We start from the raw sequence: 15,448 nt of genomic DNA, 5'->3' as shown, positions 1-15,448 counted from the left end.
TTTCAGTCCTGTTCTGTAGCTTGAGACTCACTTCTACTGTCTTACTATGAAGATTCAAATTATAGGAATTTCAGAAATTTTACTTGGTTAAAATATCAATTTAATAAACTTAGGAATAATTTCTACAGGAATAACATTCTATTTAAGATTTTAAAAAATAGATTAATTTTTTTCTTGTGGGGGGGAAAAAGCTTTGTTACAGGGAGCCCACCAAAACAGCCTGGCTACATTTTCAAATCATATCTTATTATTTGCATTGATTTGTGTATTTTAATGAAAGATTATCCAATTATATAGCTATTTGAAATACGAAATTAGAATGAACACTAGTGGGCTCTTCAGAATGCTGCAGGCCATGTATACTTAATAGCCTTAAGCACTGATGTAAGTTAGCCCATTCACCGTCTGGCTAAAGTTCTGAGTATGTTATGCTCAGCAGACATTTCACAAAGTCTGTTTCACTCAGAGCTCTGCACAGATGTTTTTGGGTATTTAAACAGACATGGAATATTTGATTATACCTCTTGTCTCCCCGGTGTGCTTATGACTTTGGTAATTTACTTCTAACCTAATGCCACTATTGTTCATAGTGAAATGCAAGTGGTCACAATTGTTTTAATATAATTACTAACAATATGTAGTAGAAGAGTAGCTTTTAGGTGTTAGGTGGGAAAGCAAGTGCCAGTTTGACGAGTTACATGTCACATGACTCCTACATTGTAAGACTGTTGGGAGGAATTTATATGTGACATACATGAACATACCTTTTCATCATACCGTTATTTACTAGTGCTATTCATGAGGTGGGGGGAAAATTCCCTTTTAGCATAAATTTATACCTTCCTGTTTCTATATATTTCTGTATACATGGCCTTTGTGATAACTTAAAAAAAAAAAAACTGTTGACATAGACCACACAGAATATGAATCATGTTACTAAGAATGGACAGATAAATGTGCCAGAGTATCAGGCTAGTGTTTTGACAACATTCTTTTTCACCTCTGCTCTCGGATTTTACATATTCATTAGCATACTAAACCTCATTATACTCTGCTTCCTTAAGTATTGGTTTGCAAGAATGTCATCAAAGAAGAAAGTTATATAACTTTACAAAGCTTATGACTATGACTATGATGGTCATATTTTATGACAGCAATGAACTGTCTCTTAACCTTAACCAATATGGATATGGGATGACATTTAGATTTGAGGCAGCATTAATAGTATCATTATTCTTAAAGGAAAAGGAAAAAATACTGGGACTAATCTTTAGGACAAATTTGTTCATTCACAGCACATAGCTCATCCAAATTAATGTTTTATATATGTTAGGTCCTGTCTTAGTTAGGGTTTTTATTGCTGTGAAGAGCTACCATGGCCATGGCAATTCTCATAAAGAACAACATTTAATTTGGGTGGCTCACTTTCAGTTTCAGAGGTTCAGTCCATTTTGGTCATGACAGGGAGCATGGTGGTGTACACATAGACGAGGTGGTGCTAGAGCTGAGAGTGCTACAGCAGGAAATGAACTGACTGTCACACTGAGGGAAGCTTGAGCAAAAGAGACCTCAAAGTCAGCCCCCAAGAGGGACACACTAACAAGGCCATTCCTCCTAATAGTGCCATTTGCTTTGGGGGCCATTTTTTTCAAACCACCACAGGTCCAAAGGGAAAATCCCCAAGCATCCCAAAAAGGACAGGCCCACTGACTTTGTCTGTAATTACAGTCTCGGCTCAGCTCAACTGGACTATAGGATTTTTGGTAGAGAGATAAATTCTCTCTTATCATTCCATAGGAACCTGTGAAATATGTTTCTGTCCTCCAGAAGAACCACGTCAGTTATTGACGACATGTGCTCATGGTGCACACCGCAGGACGCCATCCACCACATCCACCTTACCCTAAACTCCCAGGCCCGGCCAGTTCATAGGATCCCCTCCCACAACCCTGCAACTGCCAGTTTTTCTTTATAACTCAAGGCGTTTTCTCTGCTCGTGCTCTTCTCTCCAACCCCACCCCCCCACCCCAACTATACAGCTGCGGTATCTTGGCAGTTGTGAGTCAAGAAATAGCAAAGTCATGCTTCACAACAAACTTCACACAAGAGATTTATTGGGGGGGGGGCGCCAGGAGTGTTGCTCAGCAGAAAAGCAGCAGGAAACTGGGCAAATCTAGCAATTGGGAGGTAGAGGCAGGAGGATCAAAATTTAGTGTTATTCTTGGCTGCTCAAAGGGTTTGAGCCCAACATGGATTCATCTTGTACTGGCTGGTTTTGTGTGTCAACTTGACACAAGCTAGAGTTGTCAGAGAGGAAGGAGTCTCAGTTGAGGAAATGCCTCCATGAAATCCAGTGGTAAAGCATTTTCTCAATTAGTGATCAGTGGGGGAGGGCCCAGCCCATGGCGGGTGGTGCCATCCCTCAGATGCTGATCCTGGGTACTATAAGAAAGCAGGCTGAGCAAGTCGGGGGAAGCAAGCCAGTAAGCAGTACTCCTCCATGGCCTCTGCATCAGCTCCTGCCTCTGGGATCCTACTCTATTGAGTTTATGTCCTGATTTCCTTCAGTGATGCACAGCAATGTGGAAGTGTAAGCCAAATAAACCCTTTCCTCCCCAACTTGCTTTTTGGTCATGGTGTTTCATCACAGCAATAGAAACCCTAAATAAGACACATCTACCAAAAAGACAAAATAAAACAAGCAAAGGGCCGAAAGAAGAGTTTTAGCAAACCTGGCAATGATGCCAGCCTAGGCTGGTATAATATAGTTTGAATGACAATGTCTGACATTTAGCCCAGACAGGAGGAGGTCCTCGGAGAGTAATATGAGAGAGTACTAGAATGACCGAAGGCAGAATTCTTGTGTTAACTTCTGGGAGGTGGAGTAGGGAACTGCAGAGCAGGGGATTGCTGTGAGAACTTACAGAGCTTTCTCGAACATGTATTATTTTTTTTCCAGTGGTTTTTCTTTGGCAGCAAAATTCATAAACAAAGGGCCTGCCTGCTCATTCTTAAGATGTTTGGAAAAGGGAGTAACTGGAAAGAAAATTTCCCTCCCAAGGCTAGTGCAGTGGAGCACAGTGTGAAACTGTGCTACTGAACTTAGACTAAAATCTCTGAGGACAGGCATGTGACCACAGGTGCTTAGCCAGCAAGAGGTCCAGGTGGGCTTTCCTGGCTCTTGCTGCACCTCCATTCTCCATGGCTGTGATGATGGAGGGGTGCTGGTCCCCAGAGTGGACCTTTAATAGCTACACAGTGATTCTCATGGTACACCTTGTTTTTATGGGCTTTTCAAAATGTTCACCGCCCTTCACCAACTCCCATGAGTCAGGATCTTTTCGTCCTGTAGCCCTGAAATTTGATATTTGCCTTTAACATAGCTCTCTCAGAATTATTTCATAAAATGCCACTGGGCCTTTACAGAGCATTTTTGTACTGAAGAATTATTTAGTCTAGTTAGTAACTTTATTTTTCCATTAATAATAAATCTTAAGTCTGGCTTGTTTCCAGTTAATTTTTTTGCTACAGGGACATTTTTAGACTGTTAATCCTCAATTGTGGAATTGAGTATGGGAGATTTGAAACTGTATTAATCAATTTCTATATATGAAGATACCATTAGCTTCAAAATTTTGCTTGGCATGGAGATTAATAAATATTAACCATTAATGTAAAAGCTATAGTATTTCTTTTAGTGTAAAAATGAATCCAAAGACATGACAAGTGCAAAGTTATATGCATATCATAAAACAGATAAATGAAAGACTTCATGAAAGTATCACAGAATAATTAATTAATCCAAGAGGTTCTAGATCTTACTGTATACAGTATAGGTTTTTGAAAGTGTATCTAAAACCACAGTGTGCGTGCGTGCGTGCGTGCGTGCGTGTGTGATTTGAGCACACTGAAAGGATACACCTGAATAGTGTGCTACAACTGAGATGTGGTAGAAGTTGACTTTCTTTACTTCTGGCTCATGTTGTGCCCAAATTCTGAACCCTAAAATCACCAAGATGCAAAGAAAGAGTCTTTAATAATTTAATGAGTTAACTGCATTAACTCAGGTCCTCCATCTGTTCCACATGGTGGGTGGAGTGAGAAGGACCCAGATCCAGAAGGCAGAGAATGTATTGGGTAGAGCATGGGGAGTGTCTAGGGGTACGCAACAGTCTCAGGATTGGTGCACTTCTGGGCTTGGATGACCTGCCTGAGTTGGTTGGTCAGCTGGTTGTTATGTAGGCCCTCCCAGGGTGGTTGCTATGTTCTGCATGCCACTATTACCTTAAAGCTCTTCCAGAGCCCTCCAGCTAACTTCTGATTGGCTCCTTGACCCAGGGAGGATATCTGACTTCCTAGTGACTAGGATGTCCCACAAGGTCAGGAAGCCTGAAATTCAGCAACATGTGCTGAGTCAGAGGCCTGCATCTTTGCTGGATCTTTACTGCAGCCTGTCATGGCTGTCAAAGCAGGGGTCTGGGTGAGGGTCCGGTCCCTTCAGTGTCAGAGAAGTTTGCTTACAGAGGAGGCACGGTTGGCTATATGAAGGTCATCGTACTGTAAGGCTCAGGGAATATTGCAGAAGAGGGAATGGAAAGATTATGAGTATTATATGGAAAGAACAGAAGTGCTATATTCTGGGCTATCAGTAGCCAGCTGTGGGTAGAGGTGTGGCTCATAAGACCCCATCCCTCCTCAATGAATAATTGGCAGGTAATGGCTTCTTGCAGGACAGCCATTGCTATGTCCCATACAGCAAGCCCATTCCGCTCTGAAGGGTAGTTCCAAACATGTGGCAGGGAGGAGACAACAGGCTCCCTGAGGCTCACTGGCCAGTCAGTCTAGCTGAAATGAAGAACATCAGGTTCAGTGAGAGAAAGGGAAGTAGAGCAGAGAGTGTGTTAGGGCAGAGCACCCAACCAGCATCCTCCCCTGGCCTCCACAGTTGTGCGAACATGCGCATGCTCACAAGTGAGAGCAAATGCTCACCCACCCTCACCCACACACCCACACCCCCACACCTCCACTTCCACACACACCCACACCCCATACCATACATACCCTCACACATACACCCTCACCCCCACCCTCATACTCACCCTCCCAAACACACCCTCACACACACACACCCCACACTCACCCCCCGTACACACCCTCACACACACACACACACACACACACACACACACACACACACACACCCCTCCACACACACCCACATCCCTACACACCCTCACACATACACCCTCACCCCCACCCCCACTCTCACCCCCATACACACACACACACAACCACACACACACACACACACACACACACACACACATCCCTACACACCCTCACACATACACCCTCACCCCCACCCCCACACTAACCCCCGTGTACATACACACACACACACACACACATACACACACACACATATTACACACCCCCACCCACATACACCCACATAATTTAATCAAACTTAATCTTACTGAGTAGCAGAATTCTTAAGATACATGGTTAGCAATGAATGAAAGAGGTTATTAGAAAACACCCAAACTCTCCCAAGAATAATACTGGATTTATTTTGAACATTCAGAATAATGTTTATTAAATTGTCACACATAGTTTCCAAGAAGCCTTATGATATATCGTGGGTGGCTGCCCATTTAAATATCTCACTATTCATTTGCATTTATTTTAGTTTATGATTGAAATAAAGAACTCAGCTGTATCTTGCATCCCAGCTGATTGGGTGAAGGTTGGAAGGTAAGATTAAGGCATTTTTTTGTTTTTGTTTTTGTTTTTTTACTTTTAGTATAACACGTGTATCTGTGATGATAGTCCAGTGCCAGCTACATTCTTAAAGCAAGAGTGCTTTTCCTCCTTTGATGTTTCTTATGAACTTTGAACCAAAGAGATGATTGTTTTTAGCTGTTTTTGTCATTCATTTAAAAATATTTTGAGGAACATATCTTAATACATTTTCCCCTTTGTCAATTACTCTTTTGCCCCCATGGCTGTGAGTGTGCAGTTGAGAAACCTTCAACTGGAAGATGAATGTAGTGGTTTGAGCTTTTTGATGAATGCAGTACCTGACATTTCTTTTAAAGCTGAAATCTCATTTTCTACCTCACCGAGCTTCATGCTTCTCTATTCTCAGTGTTTTCCTCAGCACGTAGTTATAATAGTTACTTCCTTTTGTAGCTTATATCATGAACTGATGAATATAAATGAAAACAATATTAGATAACCATGTTTTGTCTGTGGAAGGGGACTCGTTTAGGAGAAGTGTGTGCTTTTGATGATAGGGCTTACTGCCCTTCCTACATGTGTGTGAGTGGGGATGAAAATATTAACGTTTGCCCTAGATAATATTAGGAAGACTTCTGACTGGTGGTGCTGTGAAGGAATTCTTACGTCAAGGATGAGGGAAATTTTGACATGGTGACATAATGACTAATGGTTTCTTATGTTAATTAAATAATGTAACTATTATCCATTGCCATGGCAACAGCTACTTTAAGCACAAACATGGGTTTCTTGAATTCAAATATCTTGTTTTTCCCTTATGCCACTGAAACTGTAGATGTGAGTAGTGTTGACTTGGAGGATATTTCCCATCCTTGGAACATCCTTCCCTGTGTTAGCCTTTGTCCTATAGTGCAGCTAATGAATAAAAATGTGCTTTATAAAAAGACAGTACAAATACCCATACTATTCTGTAGAATAGTAACTGAGGTGTCTGGTTAAACAACTCTAGAAGAAAAAGCTTCGGTAAAATGTTTGCCTAGAAATCTAGAACATGTAATTGAGGAACAACAAGCAAGGCAAAAAAGTCTATGCCAACATCTAAACATGCAGTAATAGAATTCTGATGTGTAAATAAGGTATCTTGGTGAGGGCTTGTTCCTGTTTAGTTTATTGTTTGGCTGCCAGAGCCTTGATATAAGAATAGATTAGAGTATCATCAGTTAGACTTTCAGTATCCAACAGCTAATTATGGCAGTGTAATGTAGGACTAGGGGAGCAAACACTAGGATATACATGGTCTCGAAGAGCTCTTCTAAACTGCTTTTCTCTTTGTTAGCTGTCAACAGAAGTAGCATCCACTCCTTGGATCCCTATAAAGGGTACTCTGCTAAGTACTGTTGAACTCAGCACTCAGCTGTGCCTGTGAGGGAGGTACTCATACAGGCCTTGCTGTAATGGAGCCCACACAAGGTCTGTTCCATTTGGACAAGACATCAGTGCTGGTGCATGGCCTGGTCAAGGCCTGGCCTAGCATCTCTGACTGGGGATACTAGCTCCCAAATACTGTCTACCCCTTCTTGATGGAGAGGATGGCTTACATTCAAGCCTAGGGGAGCTTGTGGGAGTTCTTTCTATCCAAGGCCACTGGGCCTGAATAACTTGTCTTGTTTAACATTCTGAATTCATGCGCTGGCCTTCTTTGTGATGCATTATCTTTTTCTTTTTGTACTTCATTACGCTAAACAGCAAAGTATAAAATCCCAAGAGTAATACAACTTCCACCAGTGTACATCCACCTTTCTTTCTCACCTTTTCTCATTTTACTGCATCCACTGCTGATGTTTTTAAGCAAGCATTCTTATTTACCACAACGGAAAGAAAAAAAAAAAGCTTTTGCTAGTGAAATAAGTTTCAACTCTGACTTTGTCATACAGTTGTAATTGTAAAAACATTTTAAAAGCTTCCTGAGCAAAGTCCTGTTGTTTAGAGCCAAGCTCGGGACCATAATTAAAGAATGTTCTCTGTTTACATCTGTTTATGTTCAAGGCTCATCAGTGAATAATAACTGCTTTAATTTTCTGAAATGATGGCAGTACCGATTCTTATAACCTTGATTTCCTATTTGTTGTTTTTTTCTTTCCTTCCTCTTATAGCACAAAAGCTGTGAGCCGCTTTCACCCTCCTTTTATTGTAGAAAACTACAGACGTTTGCATCAGCTCCGGGACCAGCTAGTCCTTGACTGCAGCGCTGAATGGCTTGATTTTCTGGAGTAAGTTCACAGTGAACAATACACTCTCAATCTGTGCTCTGAGAAATAGACCGGAAATTCTTTCCCATCCAAAAAACAGTAGAGATTGCTGCTATGACCTGCTAGAAGATATTGGGAAACAGTGTTCTTGAATTTTATTTTCAGTCCATTGGGGCATAAACTCATTGTAATCTGATGAGAGAGATAATATGCTTTACTGTTATGGTATTAGTATTTTATGGCTAATGATGCTTTGTAGAGCCTTGGAATTTACCCATCTCATCTTGTCTTTCTACACTGGATAGGTAGGATTAGTTGTTTTGATTTTATTATCTTCACTTATTTTTTCCTGAATTTTTAATATTTTGTGTATTTTTCTCTAGGTTTTCATTTTTTAAAAAGTATTTATTTATTTATTATGTGGTTGCTGGGAATTGAACTTAGGACCTCTGGAAGAACAGCCAGCACTGTTAACCTCTGAGCCATCTCTCCAGCCCCCTATGTTTTCATTTTTTAAAAAACTGGAATGACCCTCATCTAAATTTAGCAAATATTAAATTTTTGCTTCATTTGGTTTCTGTCTCTAGTTTGTATATATGTACATGTGTATGAAAATGCATATACCTACATATTTTTGTTCCAGAATTATTTGGAGGATTTTCATAATATTTCATCCCTGAGTGCTTATGGATGTGTCTTCTGAAAATAACTATACCCTAACAAGGAATTTTAGCACCATTATTATATCTAGGAAAATGTAACTTTAATTTAAGAATATATTTGATGCATGTATGTGATACACATACATGCATACATACAAATACTCATACATATAAGGTAAAAATAACTCTTTCTGAAAATGAATGTATTTGAGTTTTCCCAGTGCTCCCTGTCCCAGTTTTAAAGGAAAGATCTAATTAACTCTTACACATTACATGCTTCTTTATTCATTTGTAATCTAGAATAATCTGCCATGTTTTTCATTTTTAAGATACAGAATTTCTTTTGGAAGAATCTTGGCCCTTGCTTTTAAGAGAATGGCTCACATTCTGGAATGAATGACAGTCACACATTCATACTGACAGTGTTAGGCACTGGAGCGCTGCTGCGTGTCAGCTCTTGGGGAGACAGTAGTGTCTGTAGTTTGCTGTTTCCTGCATTTCGAACATTCCCAGCCCAGCTTATTTCCACGGACTCTTCTCTGAAGTGGAAGAGATGTGCATTGACGTCCATGGGACCTTGAGACTTGAGATGCAGTCACTCATGCCTCCTCACTGAGCCCTGTGGCATTCAGTAGCATCATTGCACACAATTTACAAGTGAATACAGCGAGATGCACACTAAGAAGTCAGTTTCTCACAGCAAGAGGAAGGATTGGTGCATGGATTATGTTGGACCGTCATGTACTCATGCCTGTTCCTTGACCCATCAGAGCCCACCTGATGGAGGGGCATAATCACTGTGTGTTTGCAATGTGCACAAACTCATACTTTATTAGTAGAATTCATCTCACTTATATTGATGAACTTTAATTCAGGAAAAATAGGCTAATTAATTAGTGTGTTCTGTCTACTCAGATAAATACGTATAAAGCGTACTGTGAATACAATTCTTAGTTTACAAATAATAATAAAAATAAAGTTGAATGAAAATATCACTAATAAGCCAGGCAGTGATGGTGCACACCTTTCATCCCAGCACTTGGAGGCAGAGGCAGACCACTAAGTTCGAGCCCAGCCTGGTCTAGAGAGAGTTCCAGGACAGCCAGGACTACATAGTGACAACCCTGTCTCAATAAACCAAAAAAAGAAAAAGAAAAAAAGAAAAACATTAATGGAGTAATTTTGATAATAAAAACAAGTCAGAAAATGAGGGTTTTTTTTTTCCTAAAAGAAAGATAAAATTATGTAGGAAGAACTGATCATTATAGTAATTTAACCTGATGCCCTTACAAGCTGGGAAGTACTGCAAATAGCCTGACACTCAGAACTTCTGAAATCTACATTATATTATATGAAGATTTTTTTCAAGAAAGGTATTCAGTGTAACACTTCTCTCTCCATCTTCCTCCTCAGCCTTGTAAGGGATATCTGAGTTACCTCATGATTTTATGAAAATAGGCAGAGAATTTACTTGTATCTTTTTCTAACTATGTACAGAAATTAGCTACAGTGATAATAGAACCTTTCAGAATAGCGTTGTGAGGTGGGGGGTCATAGTTTGGAGGTACAGGTCTGTGAGAGGTTGTTTGCTGAGTATGGAATAGGCAGTTTGTTCTACCTCAGCACTGTTAAAACCAGAAAGCAAACAAAGAGTGTGGCTTGAATCTGGGCCCTGCTGGTGGCAGTTATATGAGCTGGGGTGGTTGCTTTGTTCCTCTGAACTTCCTTTGTAGGTACTAAAGCTCTGCCATGAGAGTGGCGAGGCCATAATAAGAGGTGTCCTCCTGTGTCTGGGCAGTGAGGGGTGACTTCCTTCACATTTCTCTTGGACCTTATTAGACTTAGTTGCCATTGCCTTTCCTCATGTTCTGACTTCAAAGAGTCTTCTACCTGTGACTACCTGCTTTTGAGTGTTTTTAATTGAGCAAAGCCCCAGTTTCTTTCAGATGACTACCTACTCTGAAATTTAAACTTAATTACATATTCTCTCTTTACGTAGAAGACATTTTATTCTGAGCATATAAAAATTAAGTCTTTTGTAGTATTTTTGTTGTTTTTATATATTTATTTATTTTGAGATGGGATCATGAATGCCCATGCAGCTGAGGGTGACCTTGAACTTGTGATCTTCCTGCTCCAGGTAGTTTCCTGAGTGCTGTATCATTGGCCTGTGGCATCATATCTGGCCAATTATGTTCATTTTCAACACCCACCACTTATCATTATACATAAATTTCCATAGTTTGTTCAGTATTGTACACACTGGAATAAAATACCATGATATGAGGTAATAAAATATAGGTAAAAAGAGGTTTCAAAAATCCAACTCTAAACATTTCTATTCACTTTGTGAATAAGTCTCTTAATAAAAGTCTTGATATTAGTATTAGTAAGATAGCTGAAGAAGTACTTATTTCTGTATATTGCAATGTCTGTTCTGTGCTGGGAGTGTAGACTAGATACTAGGGCTTTAAAACTGTCTAGTTAGAGTTTCTATTGCTGTGAAGAGACACCAAGACCACAGCAACTCTTATAAAGGAATACATTTAATTGGGGCTGGCTTACAGCTCCGAGGTTTAGTCCATTATTGGTATTGTGGAAAGCATGGCAGCATGCAGGCAGACCTGATGGTGAAGAGGTACGTGAGAGTTTTACATGTTGTTTCTCAGACCATAGGAAATGAACCGTGTACTGTGTTTGGTTTGAACATATATGAGACTCAAAGCCTGCCTCCATACTGACACACTTCTTCTAACAAGGCCACATCTACTTCAACAAGGCTATATCTCCTAATAGTGCCACTCCCTATGGACCAAGCACTCAAACACATGAGTCTGTGGGGGTCATCCCTATTCAAACAACCACAAAAGCTAAGTCAGTCAGACAGACAGTTCTGCCAGTTCCATGTGAGAACACACTGAGACAGTTACTCCAGAGTTGGGTGTTGCTGTAAGGAAGAGTGCCTGGGGAAGCTGGCCCACTAGAATAGTTCTTGATGCTGTGGAAGGAAGCAGACTGAAACTGAATTCTACATTGAAATCCCCCCCCCTCCAAGTGAAATGCCACAGTCAGGTGAAATGTAACTATAACATATAAAGTTATATATGTAATATAATATTCTATGTCTGTGTCATCCTATAAAAGCTGTTTTAAGTTTATATAATTGTCCCAAACAAAGTGGATGGAGACTCAGTAACCAGTTATTTTATCATAAAAGGTAGTTCAATAGTACACTGTCCTTCTCCCTTAGTTGTTAGATGTATCTGCTTATTTCATTTGTGCCTATGTTGCTAACAGACAGATTGCTGTTGCACAGGTGTCATAGGTCAAGAAATCAGCCCGCTCATCTTGTTGATGTTTCTGTAGGAATTTTGGTGAACATTACCACACTTTGTGTAAGGCTGTGAATCACCTAGCAACTGTTGACTGCATTTTCTCCCTGGCCAAGGTCGCTAAGCAAGGAAATTACTGCAGGTAATAGAATTTTTCATTTCCATCAATTATTATGGTTTCAGATAAAATGGGAGTATTCAACTAACTTGATTATTGCTAGTATAAAATATCGCAGTTGTTCAAATGTGCTATACTTGTTCAATCCAAATATCACACATGTATAGCTTAATTTGAAAAATCAACTCTATTCCTCCATGTTCTTCAACTGAGTCAAATGCAGATGGCTGGCATAACTCTACAAGTGAATGTTACACTTGAACTTCAAGTCTATGTAAAGTTTTAAAGTGAAGTTTCAGGGCTCCCTTTGTTCTTGGAAACTTTATAGCATGTTTTCCTTCAATTTTCAAAATTACAGTTATAAAAGCTTGCTTATGAACAAGGGACTGAGAAAGTGGAGTTCTGCTTGGGTTTCTGTGAGGTTTCCTGACCCTCCCATTGAGAGCTGGATTCCTGCCACTGTTCTTCAGTGATCTTGAGTATCCCAACACTCCTCATTCTCCTTTTCATAAAGGGTACCAGAATTAAATAGGGCTAACTCTAAATAGGAATTCTGTCTTTTCAGTAAGTTGTCTTTCAAAAGCTTCTTTTGTTTGTTTGTTTTGTTTTTCGAGACAAGGTTTCTGTGTATAGCCCTAGCTGTCCTGGAGCTCACTCTGTAGACCAGGCTGGCCTTGAACTCATAGAGATCCACTTGCCTCTGCCTCCTGAGTGCTAGGATTAAAGGTGTCTGCCACCATGGCCTAACGCAAAAGCATTTTTAAGCAAAGGTACATATTTCAGAAAAATTAAGAGACTATTTAGCTGTTTGGCTTATTGTGAAGACTAAAGAAAAGCCTGGAAGGCTGCTGCCTGGCTGTGCCTGTGGCCTGAAATTTCTAATGGACAGTCTTGCTAGCTTTCTTTCAAATCTGGGTTTCTTCTTTGTATTATATCAAGTTTTTAAGATATGTATTTAAGTGTCCTTTGATTTCCAGTACATAGAGGGTATTAAAGCATGGTTGTTTGGTGTACAGTATTTCTTTGTGAGAGACATTTGGAGGAATTGAGTATATAAGTTATGTTCTCTAAATGTGGTATTTTATTTTACTGCTCCTTTGTGATGGCTATATCTACATTGTTGGCTATTGCAGTCATGTTTGAAATAGATTCTTTGCATCTCAGTTACTACCTAGCTCTTTATCATACCAAAGGGACCCCAAACACACAGTATTGCCTAATCAGTTACCTATAGACATCATGCAACTGGATCTTCACTGTAGTGAACAAGGGAAATTTATATCCTATTTATCATGGACCATTATGCAGTCCCTTATACATCTGTGCTGTCAGGAGTTCTTTTAAAGTAGATTAGTGAGGTGAGCTTTTCCTGATGGTCTATTTCTGAATGAAGCAGAGCCATTTAGTTTGTGTTCATATAAGCTCTTCCTATTTGAGACCAAGGGTGCCTTCCTATTTCCTCATCCCTTTCTTTCTAAGACATCTTCAGGTATTTGCTGCTGCTGGAACTGCCACTGTGAAAGAGGGACACAAATGTGGTTATGAGGTTTAACCCATTGACGAAGTTAAGATTTTCATCAGTGTGTGTAAGATGGACAAATTGCTTTTCCTCCTGTTACTTTTCTACTTTGTGCAGTTTCTCTGTCCATAAGGAGGCATAGTTACTTAAAGTCGTTGTCTGGACAGACATCTGAAGCACTGGTGGATCTCTTTGTGTTGTCATTTCTACTTGTTTTTTATCAGTCTACTTGACTGCTGGTTGTAGAGATGGTTTTGTGTTGTACCCATTCTGGAATGGTTTTGCATCCAGAAGGCACCTCAGGACACTTTCAGTGTAGTATTATGTTCCAGATCAGGACTAAGGTGATGGACAGATGTCTGCACTCCTCCCAGCTCTATTCTGGGTTCTGCAGCAGTTCTTCATAGCTCCTTCTCCAGGTCACAGCTGTCCCATGAGTTCAGCTTCCCTATGCCCTTAGATACCTCTCAGCACTTCATGGTGGCTCTGTCTTCTCCAGGGCCTCCATCTTACCCAGGTCCTGACATGTTAGTTATCTGGTGCCTCTGGATAACTCTTTTGTGCACTTCAACCAACTTTTCTGTTTGTCCTTAGTCCAAGTATTGTTCCAGAATATCAAATCCATCAATAAGCATGTCAGAAAACATTTCAAATGCTAAAACATTTCCAAATTATACATTGTGTCTTTTATATTAGGAAAAATCCACTGGGGTTTCGGGGGAACTACATAATCTTACACACTTTTGACAGTGTATTGCATCAGTCTCTTTGATAAAAAATTAAAGTGGATTTAAATAGCCATGAACCAGGAAACTTTTCTGTTTTTAGTTGTCTTTTCCAAACTGCTAAAACATCTTTCCAGAAGGTATGGAAAGGGCACAGGCACCACTGTTGATCTGTGTCTGACTTTCACTGGGTGTGTTGGGAGTTTTCCTCGTTTCCCCACAGTAGCTAGGGGAGCATAATTACCAGAAAACATTTCAGAGCCACTCCTGTACCGGAGATGGATGTGATGTGAAAGACACAACCGCTTGGATGACAGTGGGAAAATCTTGTACAAACAGTTGGGGATTATGAGTGTTCAGGTAGGTTATAGGTCAATGTGTATAGTTGTTAGTATTGTGTTAGTTGTTGATATGTCAAGAATTAACTGTAAATAATTTTGTAGGGTAAAATGAAATGTGCTCTTCTGGCCTGGTTATCATGTATGGGGACCAGCCATCATTTAATATTTGCTGATAAGAACCTAGATTATTCTGTTTTGCTAAAAGACATGGTTTTATATTTTTCTACATTTGTTCAGCAAAATTTACTTGCTATAGTTTCCAGGTGGGCAGGCAGGAAATTGAAATGAAACAGATGACATTTAGTGAAAGGATTCATTTGATTGATTATTCTAATTGGTATTTATTAATCTAAAAATGAAAATGTTTTATTATGGATGAAGATAACTATCTCCTTAAGGAAATTAGAAGCTTTGAGCAATTTCAAAAATCATCCAACTATTCCATTTTTGTTGATGCAAGAAGAACCAGAGCTATGAACTACACCTCTTAGAAGTAATTTGAAGTTTTGAATTTAGTATTCATAAATGAATGTTACATTCAGCATATGTTATCCATTCTGGGTGTGTATATATATCTTGAAGACAAAGAATAAATTTGCTTTGTCTTGTTACTCAATCTCAGAAAGCTTCTACTATTACTACGACTACCAACAACAACAATAATAATAGTGATAATAATAATTATTATTAAAATTTGTTCTGAGATTGATTTGTAAAATTATTCTATTAGTCTCACTTCTGTATCTTTAAAATAGATTTTTAA

At 39.5% G+C, this 15,448-nt stretch overlaps 1 protein-coding gene across 2 annotated transcripts in view; it reads left to right on the top strand.

The window, feature by feature from the left end:
* Positions 1-15,448, top strand: part of Msh3 (mutS homolog 3) — a 155,405-nt gene that overhangs the window by 99,684 nt on the left and 40,273 nt on the right. For both annotated transcript variants that reach the window (XM_027401745.2, XM_027401744.2), the window contains exons 16-18: positions 5,690-5,754; positions 7,893-8,009; positions 12,017-12,124. In XM_027401745.2, the coding sequence (XP_027257546.1) occupies positions 5,690-5,754; positions 7,893-8,009; positions 12,017-12,124 (290 nt within the window). The remainder of the gene's footprint in view (positions 1-5,689; positions 5,755-7,892; positions 8,010-12,016; positions 12,125-15,448) is intronic.

Source organism: Cricetulus griseus, chromosome 2 (assembly GCF_003668045.3).
Source record: "Cricetulus griseus strain 17A/GY chromosome 2, alternate assembly CriGri-PICRH-1.0, whole genome shotgun sequence".
NCBI classification, from domain to species: domain Eukaryota; kingdom Metazoa; phylum Chordata; class Mammalia; order Rodentia; family Cricetidae; genus Cricetulus; species Cricetulus griseus.
The sequence above is the reverse complement of the archived record's forward strand: the minus strand, read 5'-3'. Positions and strand labels throughout refer to the sequence as shown.